This window comes from Lygodium microphyllum, chromosome 18 (assembly GCF_053477565.2).
Source record: "Lygodium microphyllum isolate KBCC chromosome 18, Lygodium_microphyllum_v1.1.10, whole genome shotgun sequence".
Taxonomy (NCBI): domain Eukaryota; kingdom Viridiplantae; phylum Streptophyta; class Polypodiopsida; order Schizaeales; family Lygodiaceae; genus Lygodium; species Lygodium microphyllum.
Window position 1 is genome coordinate 123,711,959 of NC_141152.1, and position 16,986 is coordinate 123,728,944.

Genomic DNA, 16,986 nt, shown 5'->3' on the forward strand with positions numbered 1-16,986 from the left:
CAACATTAGCCTAGTGGATGAGTTTCAAGACGTTCTTGATTTGAATCCCACAATCAACTAGGATATCTTGGCATGGTATCCTTTGAGGTGAAAAAATGTGAATTTGACCTTTGGGTCAAAACTACCCATCTAGATGAAGGGGCTGGGATGGAGGCTATTCAACTATACTAAGAATTGGTAGCTCAATCAATAGGATATGTGTGTGACTAATGGGAGATCAAGAATTCAAAACGTATGATTGAGTAGCTCTATGATGGCTTACTCTTAATATGTAGAGATTGGGATGTAGCCCAAATTGCACATAGTTCAAAATGGTCACATTAAAAGAGTTTGGCTATGTATTAAGACTATGCTAGCATATTTTTAAAAATCTACCTAAATCGAGCTATCAGTAGATGATGACTAGTGACTTTGTAGTGCATGTAAGTGTGTTATTTTTGTGGATGGTATTCGATGGAAGCAAGTATATATAAGATTAATAGGGAGGATGAATAACAAAGCTCATGCACTTCGGCATGCTAGTAGAGCAATTGTGATCGTGCTCATCTAGCAAGGTCATAAAGTAGTGACCCTTGGAGTTTGATATATCCACTTATAGAAACTTGCAAAACTAAACATGTTTGCAAGTTGTTGGCCATAATCTCTCTCTCTCTCTCTCTCTCTCTCTCTCTCTCTCTCTCTCTCTCTCTCTCTCTCTCTCTCTCTCTCTCTCTCTCTCTCTCTCTCTCTCTCTCTCTCTCTCTCTCTCTCTCTCTCTCTCTCTCTCTCAGCACGACAAAACAAAACTCTAAATAAAGTATTATTTAGTTAAAATAATTTTTAATTATTACTTTTAAAATTAGTGATATACTATGTAAATATCACATTTCTAAACTCATGATCAACATTCACTATCAAACCTAGCATAACAAGTGCTTGTTTTTTGGATTGTATAGGTATTGTGGAAAGGCTTGCCAAAAGAAACTATGGACAATCCATCGAAAAATATGTGATATTTTGAAGGCTCCAAATTGATTTCATTGCATCCTTTCCCTTTCTATTTGAGATGGATACACTTTGGCACATGCAATGCCTCCAACTTATGCATGTAGACGTATGCAATTTAGGTTGAGTCTCAATAAAACATGTGGCTTGGCATTCTCCATAAATAATGACCCATCAATTTTTTCATTCTGTAAGTGGTGAGGTATGAAAACAAGATATTAAACTATAGTCGTTAGTAGCACTTTGATAAGCACCCAATAAATGATTGTGCTTTTCTGTTATTTATCAAATTGGTTCAATTGAATGCATCAGAATGCTACAATTGTGGTGCATGTTTGCCATCCTATTGCTTTGCTTCTCTTCATTACAATTTTCTCATGCAAAATCTTTAACAACTAACATGTAGCCAAACAGTTATCACATTCATCACTCATTGAACTCATCCATTTTCTTTGTCCCATATATGATAAAATCCTTTGATAAGAAGAAAAGGGAGAAACTTGGATTCATTCGAAGTTTGAGAAACTCAAGGTTTTACAAACCAACATTATCTTCTATACAAAATGGTCCCATTTTCTTTCATAATTCATAGTCTTAATGATGGGCATAGTAAATCACTCACACACACACACGCACGCGCGCGTGCGCGCTCTCGCACACACACACATGCACATGTATGCATCCATGCGTTTCTATGCATATAATAGGACTCAAATGAATGTCTATATGGGGTACACATATAGGAATATTCATGGAATCTTTTGCTAACCATTCAAACACAATCATTAATTAGAGATTAGGAATAATCCTCAAAGGAGGTTTAACTAGTATGATTGACTAAATTGCAAGTATGGCATGATGGAAGATAAGATTAGAGCCAATGCATAGTTGTCTTACGTGAGTATGATACAAAGTTTCTCAAACAAATTATTTATTTATTTAGCTATAGAAAAGCAAGTAACAATTGAAATAAGTATATTTTTTTCTTATTAAACCTCTTGTATGATGACATACTTAGCTACATGTTAAGAAATTTCATCAAGGTCTCAAATAGCTTTTCCATCAAATGGTTTCACATCTTATGGTTGGTAATATCTAAAATAGTTGATCACAGATGAGGTATTTTACTAAAATATCATACCCTTGTGTGCATTAAGCCATCATAATTGTGTAGTAGTCCAACATTCTTTAAGAAGGAGGGGGGGGGGGGGGGGTGGTTTTGCAACATAGTCATCTCATATGGATACCTAGGATAATCCACTAACTAAGCCAACAATGGAGCTTCATTACAATTGGGATCCTTCTCCTTGATGGACAATGAGGAGGGTTCACTAGAGTGTTCAAGGGGCAAGAGCCTCGATTACATGAACACTCATTTTGAGAGAATAGTAATATATGCACGCATGCATGCGCGCGTGCGCACACACGCACACACACAGAGTACAAAATACAATCTATAACCACATATGAATAGAATAAATCAAATCATCATTCCAAATAAAGCATAAACCTTGAATTGAAGACTTGTACATGTGGGAATTTTTTCCTACCCTCGAAAGGGCCTCCCTGTAGTTCTCTAACTCAGATAGTTGGATAGAAAGCTTACATTTTTTAATTCATATCAAGTTCATCTCATTGCTTTCTTGCATAGTATATATCTCTATTGTTTGCCTAAATGCACAAAGGTTGAGATATTGGATAGAACTTATATTCTTTCAAAACCTTCAACCTCCTTGGTAAACCTCTCACATACTCTTCTTACATTTCGCTCCAAACTAACCACATATCCTTTCTTCCTATCTATAAAAGCAAAGAATACAATACTCTAATGGAGAATGTTGTAAATTTACTTATTGACTTACCTTTCTATGTTGTAGTTCAAATCTTTAAGGCTTAATAGTGGCACCATGATCCAAGTATTCTCTCCAAAATCCATGACAAGTCCTTCACATTCACCACAAGCATGCCATGGTTGAGAGAAGAAGTTTAGGAGGAAGAAGAAAGAAAAACATTTGGCTCACCAAGTCCCTCACTCTCTGATAACTCAATCCTCACGTGTATTCTCAACTCAACATCTTACCAAGATGGGTTGGAGAAAATGAAAGAAAGAAATGGAGAAGAGCTTCACCTCATCAAGTCCCTCTCTCTTGCACACACTTCCACCCTCTCTCTCTCTTCCTCACTCTAAAAGATTAGTTACACAAGAAGAAAAGTAGCAAAAAAAAGTAGTAGCTCAAGTTTGCACATACATGAATAACTTGTTCCATTAATTTTCAAGTCTTATATAAATGAAAACTAGGGTTAGGTTTAGGCCCTTGCAAATTAGGATTTCCACTACTTTTTTGGCATCCTATCCACTTTTGTGGGCTCATGATCAATCCACCCCTTGATGTATGCTTCTCCCTATAACTATTTGTACACAGTCAAGGTTGATAATGAATAGAATACATTGTCACATTTCTTATATCCTTTGTGAGTTAATGAACATTACCACCTCCTAGATGAGTGCAAGCCCCATGACACTCATGTCAAAGATAGTTGCTATACCTTGCACTAAAGATGTGAAATGCTAGGGTGGTCAATGATGATGTGGTCGTATTGGAGGCATGTTGTTTATCATTGATGTTGAGGAAAAATGTCGCGAGTGATATCAAATTTGTTATTGGTAGATATTGTACAGAGTGGTAGTATGTATGGAGATGATGGAAGAGCTTGTGGTAATAATATCATGGAGGATTATTAAGGAAATAGGAGGTGATTGAGGACCCCTAGATGCAATGAATGTGTGTGCATCCATCTAGAGTTTTTACAAAATTATTTGCCAAGGCATTTATAAAATCATATGATTGCACTATATCATCACTATACATAGCTCACTCATCATAGAGTGCTATAATGTGAGATCCAAGCACCTTCAATATCTATTTTTGATTGTTTGCCCTAAGTTGTCTTTAGAAACTGAGCCCTCTCTAATTTACCTCCTCTACATAGCTTTGTTTCTCTTCAATTTTATTTTATAAGTGCTCTTTTTTTCTTCCAACACTTGCTTTAAATTTTTCAGTCTTTCAGACACACACACACACACACATAGAAAAGTTGCTTCTTTCTTGGTGCCTCAATATCTCTCTTGTGAGCAACACCTTAGTTTCTTATCACTCAAAGAATAATTAATGAGTGTGTACATGTAAAGTAAGAATTAGTGAGTACTTTACCCCAACCATCTCCCACTCAAAGGCCGATGTGCCTTTCAAGGAGACAAAATAATAGAATAACATATGAGGTAAATACATGTGAGATATCCTCACCCAATGCCCATCAAATCTCTTCAATAAGCACATTGTGCAGAGGGCATACTCTTAGTGAGAAAGTCTAGAGGGTTATCATCATCTTGGTATGAACTTTGATCATTTCAATGTGCTTGTCCTCACCTCAAGCAATTAATGTGCTTGGTCTTCCCATGAAACATAGGATTCTTTGCTAACATAATGGCACTTTGGCTATCACTATGAAAAATGGCATGTCTTCTTCGAGGCCCTAATCACCCACTAGATGAGTAAGCCATATAGCTTCTTTGCATGCCTTTATGGTGGCTACTACATACTTTGCCTTAGTGGTAGATACGGCCACAAATTTTTGCAAATGAGACATCCATGAGATTTCACCACCACACAAGGTTAAGACATATCATATGGTTGAATATTGTTAATATTCCCTATATAGTATGCATCTGTGTATCCAAGTACACCACTCTTGCCAAGCACATGCATATATTCCTTGTACCACTCAAGTACCTTACAAGGTGAAAATATCTCATCAAAGTCGACACCTTTCTCTTGCTTAAAGCCTTTGAATACCAAATGTGCCTTATACTTTGGCTTACATTATTAGGTGTAACCTTCAATTTATAAACCCACTTACTTGGCAAACCATTATTTCCCTTTGGAAAAGGATCTAACTGTGAAAATATGCGAGATCTAGAGCATGGCAGTGGCTATGGTGGATTGAAGAGGAAGATTAAGCTCATGATGACATAGACACAACTTGACCTATTACACAAGTGAATCAGGTTCCAAGATTGAGACTTGGACTCATAAACACAATCTTGTGTATAAGACTGACAATGACCAAGACACTAACTGAAATGGGAAAGAATCATGATATTGCATTCATCATATGTTAAAGTGGTAGTCAAGTACAATGCTTTATAGTTGTTGGATGGGTAGCAGTTTTCCTTTCTGTGCATATGGGATTTAGTCATGCCTGCATGTCCTAAGCCCAAAACTGCATCATATTCTACAATAGGTGTGATTGCAAATATCTCAACACCCCTTCTCAATCACAACTAGAAAGTACAAAGTGTGTTGAGGCTTTAATGAAAGCAATACCTGCAAAGTGTGGGCACACCATAAACATGGCAAAACACTAGAGGCTATCGCAGAAAAGGCTAAGTGTGGGTATCACAAACAGGATGGACATCTAGAGGCTATAACAGGGGCCTCACAAACTGTACAGAGGCTGTAGTACAAGGCTACATGAGGACTTTAAAAACTTATATCTTAGGGCTAGGAAATACAAGGCTAGAAACAATCTAGTAAAAAATTGGGTCAAGGACCATGAGGTCCTTGCAGTTTTCAACATTTCTTTTTACATAGATCTTCAATTCATTGTAGCTCTTCTCGTCGATGTAGTCTAGTTTGCTCTTTTTGATCTTGTACTTTGTTAACCGTTAGATGAACAAGGTGGAAAATCTGAAAAAGCTAAAGTAGAAGACAAAGGCCAAGGCAAAGTGAAATGGAAGACAAAGGCACGCCATGAAAAATCTAGAAACACAAGAAGCACAGAAAAGTCCCGAATAAAGGGAAAAGGTGCACAAGGAAAAGCGCAAGTCAATACTTTTGTAAAAGAGTGCAAGCGCATCATGATTTAATTTAAGGAGTGCTAGGCTCTCACCCGTGCACTTTGTACATGTAGATGGGCGGTGGAAAGGAAGCTAGGAAGATAGAAGGACAATGGAAAAAAGGGCCTAGGCCACGAACGGCCATGTAAAAAAGGGGATAAGGGGATGGCTGCCCAAAAAAGGATTTAGAGTTTTGTATATAAAGTTGAAAAGTGAATGAGAAGCTCATTCTTGTGTGTGGCCAAAGCTTCTTCTTCTTCTTCTCTTGTTTACTTTCATGTTAGTCTTTTATCATATTGTAGGCTATGTTGTTTTGTGTGGAAGAAGAAGAAAGAAGAAGAAGAAGATTTCAGCCCTATCTCTTTGTGTTCTCAAGTCTCCATTGTTATTTTGTGTGTGCATGCTTGGGTGCTTCATCTCTCTCCCCTCTTGTTTGTTTTCATATCTATGATACATTCCCCTTCCTTTGTGTGAGGCCCTCCAAGGCATCTTTCTGTAGCTATACCCATTCCTAATTGTGCACCATCTATTCCACATGTTCCATCCCATCCCCCACCATCTCCTCTAATGGTTCCCTTGTACCTACCATCCCTTTCAAAGGGAGACAATATGGGTGATGTGGCTATGGATTTCCTAGCCCTCTGTGTTCAAAGGGCCCTTCCCAAGATCATGCAGAGTCGCTTCAAGGTTTCTAGTCTACTTTGGGCCTTTCTTGAATGTGGCTACCCCTTTTTTCATCATCAAGCCACCATTCCCTGCCACTTGGCCCTTGGTCCCTAATATTTCTATGCAACTTATGGGTGCCTTCAATAGTTCCTCATCACTATTGTCTCATAGTTGGGTTAGAGACTTGGCTCATCCATCCCAAAATAGAGTTTTCTGTGATGATTCATTCAATGCCTCTCCATTTCCATTACTCTTTGATGGTCTTCTCTTTGATCAAATATCTATATGGAGAGGGGTCTTGCTCCTTGGTTGGCTTTCTTCATCAACAAATTGTATCCTACCATCCTCACATCTGCATCTCCTTTAGCCTTTTTCCACATCCAAGATCTGAGAGGGGGTGTTAGCAATCATGTGTGTCTTATGTAGTTATTTCTTACATGTGAACCTCAATCTTAGTCAAATGAGGGCATTAGGAGCTCTAACATTGTATTTATCTATCATTTTACATGTTTTAGGTACTTTACATGGAGAGCACATGAGTGCATTTCTTTTTATGAACTTTTGGCTATTTTTTAGGGGTTTCACCACATTTAGGGCTTTCTCTCTTTTCACCTATATATAGGCAACCTATCCGCCCACTTTCATTATCCATTATCCATCATTGATCCTTTGTGATTAGCTAACCCTCCTCATTCTCTCATCACCTTGAATAGTCTAATGCCCACACTAATGCGTAGAGCTATGTATTAGGGCTGACTATTGCAACCTTGTACCTTACGAAATTGCAGTCACATTATTCCTTCTCTCTCCTACGTTCTCTTGTTCTCCTTCTTCTCTCCATGTTCGCTTTCCTTTTTTTATTATGCACTCTCACACATTCTTCATTTTCAAGAAATCCTTCCCATGCTAAGATACTCAATGTAGTTACGATGAGCTATCATTGGAAAAAGCTCAAAAGGATGTACTTAATTAAGCATATCACTAAATACCTAAGCTACCAAAGGGTGAAAGTAGAGCATGTTAAAAGACCACAACCTCTTGATATTCCTCAAATCAAGCGGGAATTCACCATTAGCATGGATTTCATGGGAGGGTTACTTTGAATCCAAGGAGGATACAACTCTATCATGGTGATTGTAGACATGTTAACAACAGTTGCTCATCCTATTCTAGTCAAGACAAGCTAAAGGCTTCAAACATTGCAAGATATTCATCAAGGATATCTTTAGACTTCATGGGCCATAAGACAAGATATCCAAGTTTCCAACAATCTTAAAAAATCCTACATGGATCTTGGAAGACAAGAGTGGATCTTCAAAGAAGGAGACGTTGTGTTTCTCCATGTTCATCCAACGAAGAGCTTGCTATCATTGGGTGAAGTTAAGACACTAAGCCCAAGATATTTTGGACCTTAGAAGATCCTCAAGGGCCTAGGGGACAATGCATACAAGTTACAACTTCTTCAATAGACATCCATAATGTCTTCCATGTTGGTCTACTAAAGGCTTATGTACCCAATCCTGATTATATGCTAGATGATCAACATATTGTAATGCTAAGACAAGGAGTCCTTGAGCTACAACTTAAGAGACTACTTGATATAAAGGACATAATCCTTAGAAGTAAAAACTTTAAGAAAATATCTCATCTATTGGAATGACTATCTCGAAGAGGATGTCGCTTAGATTGATGAGGAAGCCCATGTAAACAATATTCCCAATTTCTCTTGAGATGAGGACATCTCAATTCCTCTAAGGGGAAGAGTTTGTAATAACCTTAGTAGGCTAACCTTAGTAAGATCAATGATCAATAGGTTCTTTTTTATTAATCAAACCATATATTCATCTTCACATACATTATCATCATCGTCATCTCATTCCCTGATACAAATGTCATCATGATCTCCATCACTAGTCTCAAATCAAATTATCAAAAAGATTGAAAGTCAAGGCACAATCATCCTCAAGATTGATCAACAAGAGAAAATCTTGAATGAGCACAAGATAAATTGTCACAAAGCATCTTGAAAGCAATGTGATCATAGTCAAACAATAGTAAAGCTAGGCCATAGCTTAATAAAGAGCACACCATAAGCAAACCAACCAAAGGTGATAAAAGCCTTAGCCCATATAGCTTAGGGGCTTTTCAATTTTCATTTTTTGCTATTCATCACTAATATTCCATGTGCATGTGGGTGTGTCACAGAGAGAGAGAGAGAGAGAGAGAGAGAGAGAGAGAGAGAGAGAGAGTGTGTGTGTGTGTGTGAAGTGAGATAGTATAAAGAGATAGGGGAGAGAGAGCGATGTGTGTGTGTGTGTGTGTGTGTGTGTGTGTGTGTGTGTGTGTGTGTGTGTGTGTGTGTGTGTGTGTGTGTGTGTGTGTGTGTGTGTGTGTGTGTGTGTGTGTGTGTTGAAGAGAGAGTAAAAGTATAGTGGGAGAGGTGTTGAGAAAGAGAAAATTTAGTGTGAAAAGAGTAAGAAGATAGAGAGAGAGAGAGAGAGGTATAGAAGGGGAATGTGAGAAGTGAAAGGTGAGAAGGATCGAAGCTTGCTTGGAAGAGCTATGGCGGGAAAGCAAGAGCAAGAAAGAGAGAGAGAGACCAAATGGGAACTCCAACAGTCACAATGTGTAAGTGGGCCTTCCTTTATTCAAACTGTCACTAAAAGAATAAAGAATAAAGTGATAGTGACAGGCACCCGCCGCCTATAGTGTGTAGTGGCGACGGGTACAATCAATGTAGTAATACACGGGAGGTTAGGCAAAGGCACCTTTACCGCCAATAACCTCCCATTTAAAGGAAAATCTGCCCCAGTGAGGAGTGAAAAGAAAAAGAAAAGACAATACAATGTTCACATGTACAACAGGATGAGGAAAAACGTCATCTTATCCAACGCCCATCAATCTCCTGAGGAAGGCAAAGCGCTCAGTAGTGAGGCTTTTTGTGAGCAGATCTACAAGATTTTGGTCCATGGAAATCTTGACAAGGTCGATAGACTTGTCCTCCACGACCCCACATATGAAGTGATACCCCACCTCAAGGTGTTTCCTCTTTGCATAGAAGACCGGTTCTTGGCTAGCTGAATAGCACTCATAGAATCCGAATGCAGCATAGGTATAGAATCAATCCCAAGATCATGAACCAAATGGCCCAACCATATGGCTTCCTTGCGAGCCTCAGTGGCTACAACATACTCGGCCTCAATGGTAGAGAGATCCATACGCTTTTGAACCCTGGACATCCAAGAGATAGCACTTCCAACATAGGTGAATACATAGCCAAAAGTGGACTTCCTACTATCTGCATGTTCTGCATAATCGAAGTCTGTGTACCCCACAACTCTTGTATCTTGGCTGCCATAGAAAATACACATATCTGCTATGCCTTCTACATATCTCATGATACCCTTCACAGCATCCCAATGTTTCTTGCCAGGTATATCCATATAGCATGCCACAACACCAACTACAAAGGCAATATCTAGACAAGTGGCTATCATGGCATACATCAAACTGCCCACGGCTGATGCATAAGCTATCTCAGCCCTCTGCTCATCTCTGTCTATAGACGTCTATGAATAATCAGCCTATGAGACCTTCACATAACAAGGTAATGGACATCCAATAGGCTTCACGTCCTGCATGTGGAAACGCTCAAGGACTTTATGAATGTACTCCCTTTGCGAGAGGTAGAGTAGTCTCCAAATGCATGTCGCACTTAATACGCATACCAAGAATGTGAGAGGCTTGTTCCAAATCCTTCATCTCAAAGCTCTTCTTCAACTGAGATTTAAGAGCATCTAGCTCATCATGAGCTTTCCTTGCTAATATTAGCATATCATCCACATAAAGTACCAAAATAAGCAATGAGCCATCACGGGCCTTTGTCATGTAAAGACACGGATCCATAGCACTCCTGTTGTAGCCTTGTGAATAAAGGCATCAAACTTATGATACCACTCCCTTGGTGCATGCTTCAAGCCATAAAGACTTTTCTTCAACTTGCACACTAGGTGCTCCATGCCAGGTTCTACAAAGCCCTTGGGTTGCTCAATGTAAATCTCATCACACAAATCCCCATGCAAGAATGCAGTCTTGACATCCATTTGATGCATGTCTAAGTCAAGATGCGTGACTAAGGCCAAAACCAAGCATAGGGTGGACATTTTGACCATAAGAGAAAAGACTTCATCAAAGTCAACTCTATGCTCCTGTTTAAAACCCTTAGCAATAAGTCTTGCCTTATAAGCCGGCTTGGGGTTTCCAGGGCTACCTTTCAACTTGTACACCCATTTGCACAACAAAGCCTTCTTGCCCTGAGGCAATGCAAGCAAATCCCAAGTCATATTCTTATGCAGGGAGTCCATCTCAAACTGCATAGCCCTCTCCCAGGAGTGACTGTCACCCCTGCACATAGCCTCATCATAGGTGAGAGGCTCTTCTACATTTGTAATCAAGACATAATGCATTAAGGGCTCAAATCTATCACGGGGACGTCTAGCTCTAGTAGATAGCCTCACTGCAAGCTTTGCTACATGTCCAACACCTTGGCCATATATACTAACTGCTGCTGCAAGCTGACCATCTTGTTGTGCAGGCTGTACTGGAGCATGAGGCTCCTCCTAGAATATAACCCTGCATATCTCTACCACCTTCTCGTGTTGCCGATGCATCTTATATTCATGGAATTCTACATCATGGATATGGATGACTTTGTGTGCTTGCGGATCCCAAAGGTGGTAGCCCATCTCTCTTGCATCTCCATAGCCAAGGACAATGCATTTGACACTCTTAAGATCTAGCCTAGTATGCTTGTCCTTGGGCACATGGTAGAAGGCCTCACATCCAACTGACGCTTAATACCCCTCTCGTCACATAGCTGCTCAAAGGCATGAGACACATATTCTCCCCCATTGCCAGTCCTAAGGCATTTCAACCTATGCCCAATCTAGTTTTCAACCAATGCAAGCCATCTCTGAAAGACAGCCAAGACATCTTACTTAAGCTTAATGGGGTAAGCCCTAACTTTATAGCTAAAATTACCAATGAATGTCACAAAATACTTTGCACCACCCATAGACTGACAAGGCATGGGCCCACAGACATCTGAATGTACCAATGCCAGAAGGGCTCACTCATGTATGTCCTACCAGACTTCTTATGCATATTCCTAGTCTGTCTGCCATAAAGACAATGCTCACATGAATCAAAACATGCATAGTCAAGGGGCGGTAAGTATTGCAAAAACCAAAAAACATTTTCATTCCCTTAAGAGACATATGACCCAAACGGGCATGCCAAAGAGATACATGTGGGATGGAACCCACTGACAAAACATGGTCAATAGAGGACCCATCAACTACAAGAGGATAGAGGCTGCCAGACTTGGCACCTCTAGCAAGCACAAGTCTGCCACGTGTGATCTTCCAAGTAGAATCCCCAAAAGAGACATGAAACCTAGCATCATCAAGCTGCCCTGCAGACATAAGACTGTGTGTAAGTGCACCTACATGACGTACATCTTGTAACAGAAAAATACTGCCAATAGAGAACTTTAGCTATACATCTCCTATGCCAACAATAACAAGTGACATGTCATCACCCAAGCAAACTGAACCAAAGATAGTGCAGTAGGTCTGGAACCACTCACGGCATGGTGTAACATGAAATAGTGCAATAGGAGTGGAACCCCTCACATCATGGTGTAATATGAAATGAAGCACCAGAATCCAAAAGCCAACACTACGTATACATAGAGTGAACCTCAGTCAACCTCAATCAACGGCGTAGTATCACAAGAACTAGTTGCAAGTATGTACTCCCCATCGGAGTCCTCAATCTGCATGACATTTATATCCTTGATTTTCACACTAGATTTCGTAGGTACCATGCTGCAATCAAAGGACTTTTCCTATACTTTGTCTTTTCCCTTCTCTTTGCATTTTTCATTGTGCAACTCATGACACTGTGGGCATATATGACCCTTCTTGCCGCAATGATGATATGTCACATTATCATTTCTCCCAAGAGACTTGTTGCACAACTTACCACGCGACTTAGACCTAGACTTCTGTGAGTCTTTACCATGGTCATTTCCATGATCATTCTATCCATTACCATCTTTGCCTCTAACAGTCAAAGCATGCGACACATGAGAGGCATCCAAGTTCTTACAGTTGATCTCTTCCTGCAGAAGAGTACTCTCTACATCAGGCAAGTTCAAAATAGTAGCAGGAGCACATAAAAGGTAGTGCAGAATACATCCCATGACTCACTCAGAGTCCCAAGAAAAAACGATGGAGTAATCTCATCATTGAAAGTAATGCACTATGAAGTCAAGTTCTTGAGAATAGCATGGAATTGGCTCAAATGAGCAGACATCGTCATATTCTCCTTCATGCGCATGTCCATAAGTTGCTTCAGCCAATACATCTGACTTGTTGCTGGACTTTTCTTGTCATAGAGGTTTTTAATTTTATCCCAAAGCTGCCAAGCACTCTGTACTTCCTCAACCACATTGTAATGCACCTATTCAATGAGAGACAAGATAAGGGTGCACTTGCATAACTCATCAAGCTCATCCCATTTGTCATCAGTCATAGTTTCAAGATGCTCACCATACATCCTTAGTGGATTGATCTGAGATTTTTGCACCAATACCTACCAAACTTGGCTCTTCAAATAGACATAATTCATACCATGAAGCTTAATGATGTTGAAGATAGCACTATCAGTGGAAGAAGATGCCATACTTAGTCCAAAACGGTGCAGACAATTCGAAATTGCTTGTTGTTTTCTGCTGTAAATAGCCAAAGCACCATCAAAACCAAGGCAAAATGACCACGAACTGATAGCTAATGATGTTGTCCACTAAGTACCATAAAAAATACATAAAATTAGGATGATTCAACATGAAAATTTCACATTAATCCATACATAATTGCTTGCTATAATAAATTACACCCAAGGTACAATGAGACCAAAGCTGTAGGCAAAATGAATGCACCAAGTCAACCACTGACTATCAAAGCATAACCAGCATCAAGCGGACATAAATCAAGAAGTGATAGTCATATGGAAATCGAGCAAACACCCAAGCATATCAAATGAATCCGTCAATAAGACGGCACACCATATGTGTAATAGGGCAAAATGTACACAACACTGGCAAGACCTGACATAAATAGGTGTATGCTCAAGAAGTGCAAAGCCCAAATCAGCCCAAATACATCTGTGAGAACCACGGTATATCAACCATGCAACATCTAGGTGAAGATCCCAGTCTCAAGTATCTGAATGCATGCACCTATTCATTATGGTTGAAGCATATGACTTGCATGTACTCTCATGAGTTGCCAAGTGAATGCAGGACGACATAGGTCTCTGTATGAAAGTGTTCAATGTCCAAGTCACCACAAGACCACCAACCCTGCAAAGAACCATTATGGAGAAAGTGACATAAATACTAAGAACAAAGAGCCATGATGGAAGCCACACTGCTAGAAGAGAAATTCACCCCTACAGAAATCACACATTGCATTTGAGCATGGCCCAAAGCCTAGTCATTGGCTACTCTCTCTTTCTTGGCCAAACTCTACATCCGAGGCAAGATTAAGGTGGCAAGCTTCCATTCACGGTGGAAGAGCAAGAAAAGTATGGCTTAATGGTGGAAACGAGGGGTTTCAGCTAGTTTACATTCAAGCTTACCCTAAACCTAAAAGACACCATCATGGAGGAGCCAGCCATCACACAACTCTTGGACCAGTGCAGTCTACAGAAGTATGTAGAAAAGGTCTAGTAGGCTATCGATTACAGCAAGTGCACAAAATATTTGAGGAGCTTCAATGCCAAAAGAAACTGTGGTATGGTGGTGACGATAAGAAGAGGAGAAGCAGATCTCGTCAAGTAGAGGTAGAGTTGAGCTCTGCGATGGTGGAGAAGGTCTTGGGTTTATTAGCTAGTAGCAGGACTGAGAAACGTCCAAGGAGGGATGTGTATAATATGCGGGGGGATGAGTCGGCGTCACCAATCCAAGAACAAGAGGGAGAAAAAGTCCACAATGAACAATAGGACAACATCATGGAGAGAGTTACTAATAAAAAGAAGAATGACCAACCATCTCAACAACAAGAGAGCAAGAGAACAATCCGTGAGAAGCAAGGCTAAAATTTTTCAAGTCAAGCAAAAAGGAAAGATCACACTCTCAAAATCCCCATAAGAAGAACTCGATCCACCTCCAAATAAAATAGAGAGCTGCAAATGGTAGAGGAGGAATCGAAGAGATTAGAAGAAGTGTGCAAGAAAACACCAGAAGAGGAGGAAGAACGACTAAGGCAAAAAGGGAGTAAGAGATTACTCTAATGAAGATGGAATCAAAGATTTAGCCTACAAGCTGGCACATCATTGCAACATGGACTCCATGCCATGACACTTAAGCCTAACACTAGCTTAGGAGTAGAGGAGCAATGTGCTCCCCTAATCTCAACTAGCTGAACCTCACAGGAACTCTCCTTGCTAGGGGATTGGGGAGCCAAAACAACAAATGCAGCCATCCTCAATAGGAGCCACTAGAGCTGGTCTTCCACAAAGAAGGGTGTGACTCTAAATTAGATCAACAAAAGAAAGAACGAGTGTAGAAACCAAGCCCCCTCCGTGGCCACAACAAGTTTAGTTAGAAGAGAAAGGGGCTCCATGCCAAGCCATGCATTCCTTGGTAAATCTCTTAGCCCCCTCGAAATATAACTATTGTAGAGCATTAGGATGATGTCTAGCATGCCCCCCTCCCAATGTATCTCCAAAACAAAACAAAAGAAAGAGATAAAGAAAAAGGGAAAAAAAAAAAGAGAAAGAGCAAACAAACAATGAGCTTTTCTATGTATATCAGAGTGCCACAAACACTGCACCTAGGGGTCCTAAGGATAGGCATGTACAGTGGTGGCCTTGGCCAGCTGGCTCTGTGCCTAACCCCCTAGTCTTTCCTATCCCCCCACTTCACACTTAGGGCACATCAAGGACAGGACATACCTAGGGAGTTTGTGCTCACCTATGGTTAGTTAAATCTCCCCAAGTGACATCCACAACACCTCCCCTGTACACAAGCTGGGTCCTCAAGTGTATGACAACACCATAGGCTTCCCTAAGGTGACCCAACTCCCAGTTTTACTATACGAACACCATGCAACACTGCACAGTGAAGTAGATGCACCCCTAGGTAGTACACTTCCTTTTTCTTTTTTCAATTATACTCAACAATGGTGATCAACTACCACTGACATTGAAGGCTCCCACTACCTTATCAAATCTAATCTCGGCCTTCGCAATCTAATCTCGGCATCAATGAGCTCAATTATGCTACATTGTGTTGTCAAAAGCACAATTAATGTCTCAAGAAGCCTTCGAGTATACTTCTCCTCAACATCGATAATTTTTTCCACCCCATTGAACCCTCGCATCATCCACACATTGCTACGAGGAATGTGACCAATAGTCTTCTAACTACATACTATCTGAGTATGCACATGCACTCACATAATATCTGCACCACAATCTATACACAGTTTGGATCCTCAAGTGCAGGACAATACTCTCAGCTTGCTTAGAGTTCGACATGTCTCCCAAACTCATCAAACTACGTCTTGTGCATGATAAAAAGACTGGAGATACCATGTGAGAGGTTTTCAATTGCAAGTATTGAAGACTCCAATGAAAGTACAGTCAGCTCTTCATCAACACTCAACTTTGAACTCTTGTCCTTTATCATCATGCAAGCCCACCAAAGAATCATCACATGTAGAATCCCCAAAAACCAACGCATGTGCCAGCCATGAGTGAAATTCCCAACAAAGAACAATCCTATCACCAACTCCAACAACCCTATCACCAACCAACCATGCCAACAACATGGCCCCAACCAATGACCTTCATCCACACCACCACCAAAACTCCTCCAAGGAAAATCACAACAGTCCCTTCCACCCACGTCTTCAGTGCTGGCACTCGTCTAGGAGGGTAATGTTAACCCTCAGATGAACAAGGTGGAAAATCTAGAAAATCTAAAGCAGAAAACAAGACCAAGGCAAAAGTGAAACAGAAGACGAAGGCACGCAAAGAAAAATATGAAAACACAAGAAGTGTAGAAAAGTCCTAAATCAAAGAGAAAGACACATAAGAAAAAGCACAAGTCAATACTTTTTTAAAAGAGTGCAAGGTGCATTATAATTTATTTTAAGAGTGTCGCGGGCTCTCACCTATACAAATTGTAAAGGTAGATGGGTGGTAGGAAAGAAGCTAGGAAGATAGGAGGACAGTGGGAAAAAGGGCCTAGGTCACGCTGCCCATGTAAAAAATGGGATAAGGGGATGACCACCCAAAAAGGATTTAGGGTTTTGTATATAAAGTTGAAAACTGAATGAGAAGCTCATTCTTGTGTGTGGCCAAAAGTA

The 16,986-nt window shown here is 40.2% G+C and overlaps 1 protein-coding gene across 15 annotated transcripts in view; it reads left to right on the plus strand.

The window, feature by feature from the left end:
- The window catches only part of LOC148021332 (uncharacterized), a 293,723-nt gene extending 292,425 nt beyond the window's left edge, over positions 1–1,298 (plus strand). For all 15 annotated transcript variants that reach the window (XM_087698141.1, XM_087698124.1, XM_087698131.1 and 12 more), the window contains one exon: positions 936–1,298. In XM_087698141.1, coding sequence (XP_087554267.1) covers positions 936–1,014 — 79 coding nt within the window. In that variant the 3' untranslated portion in view covers positions 1,015–1,298. The remainder of the gene's footprint in view (positions 1–935) is intronic.
- The last annotated feature ends 15,688 nt before the right edge of the window (positions 1,299–16,986 follow it).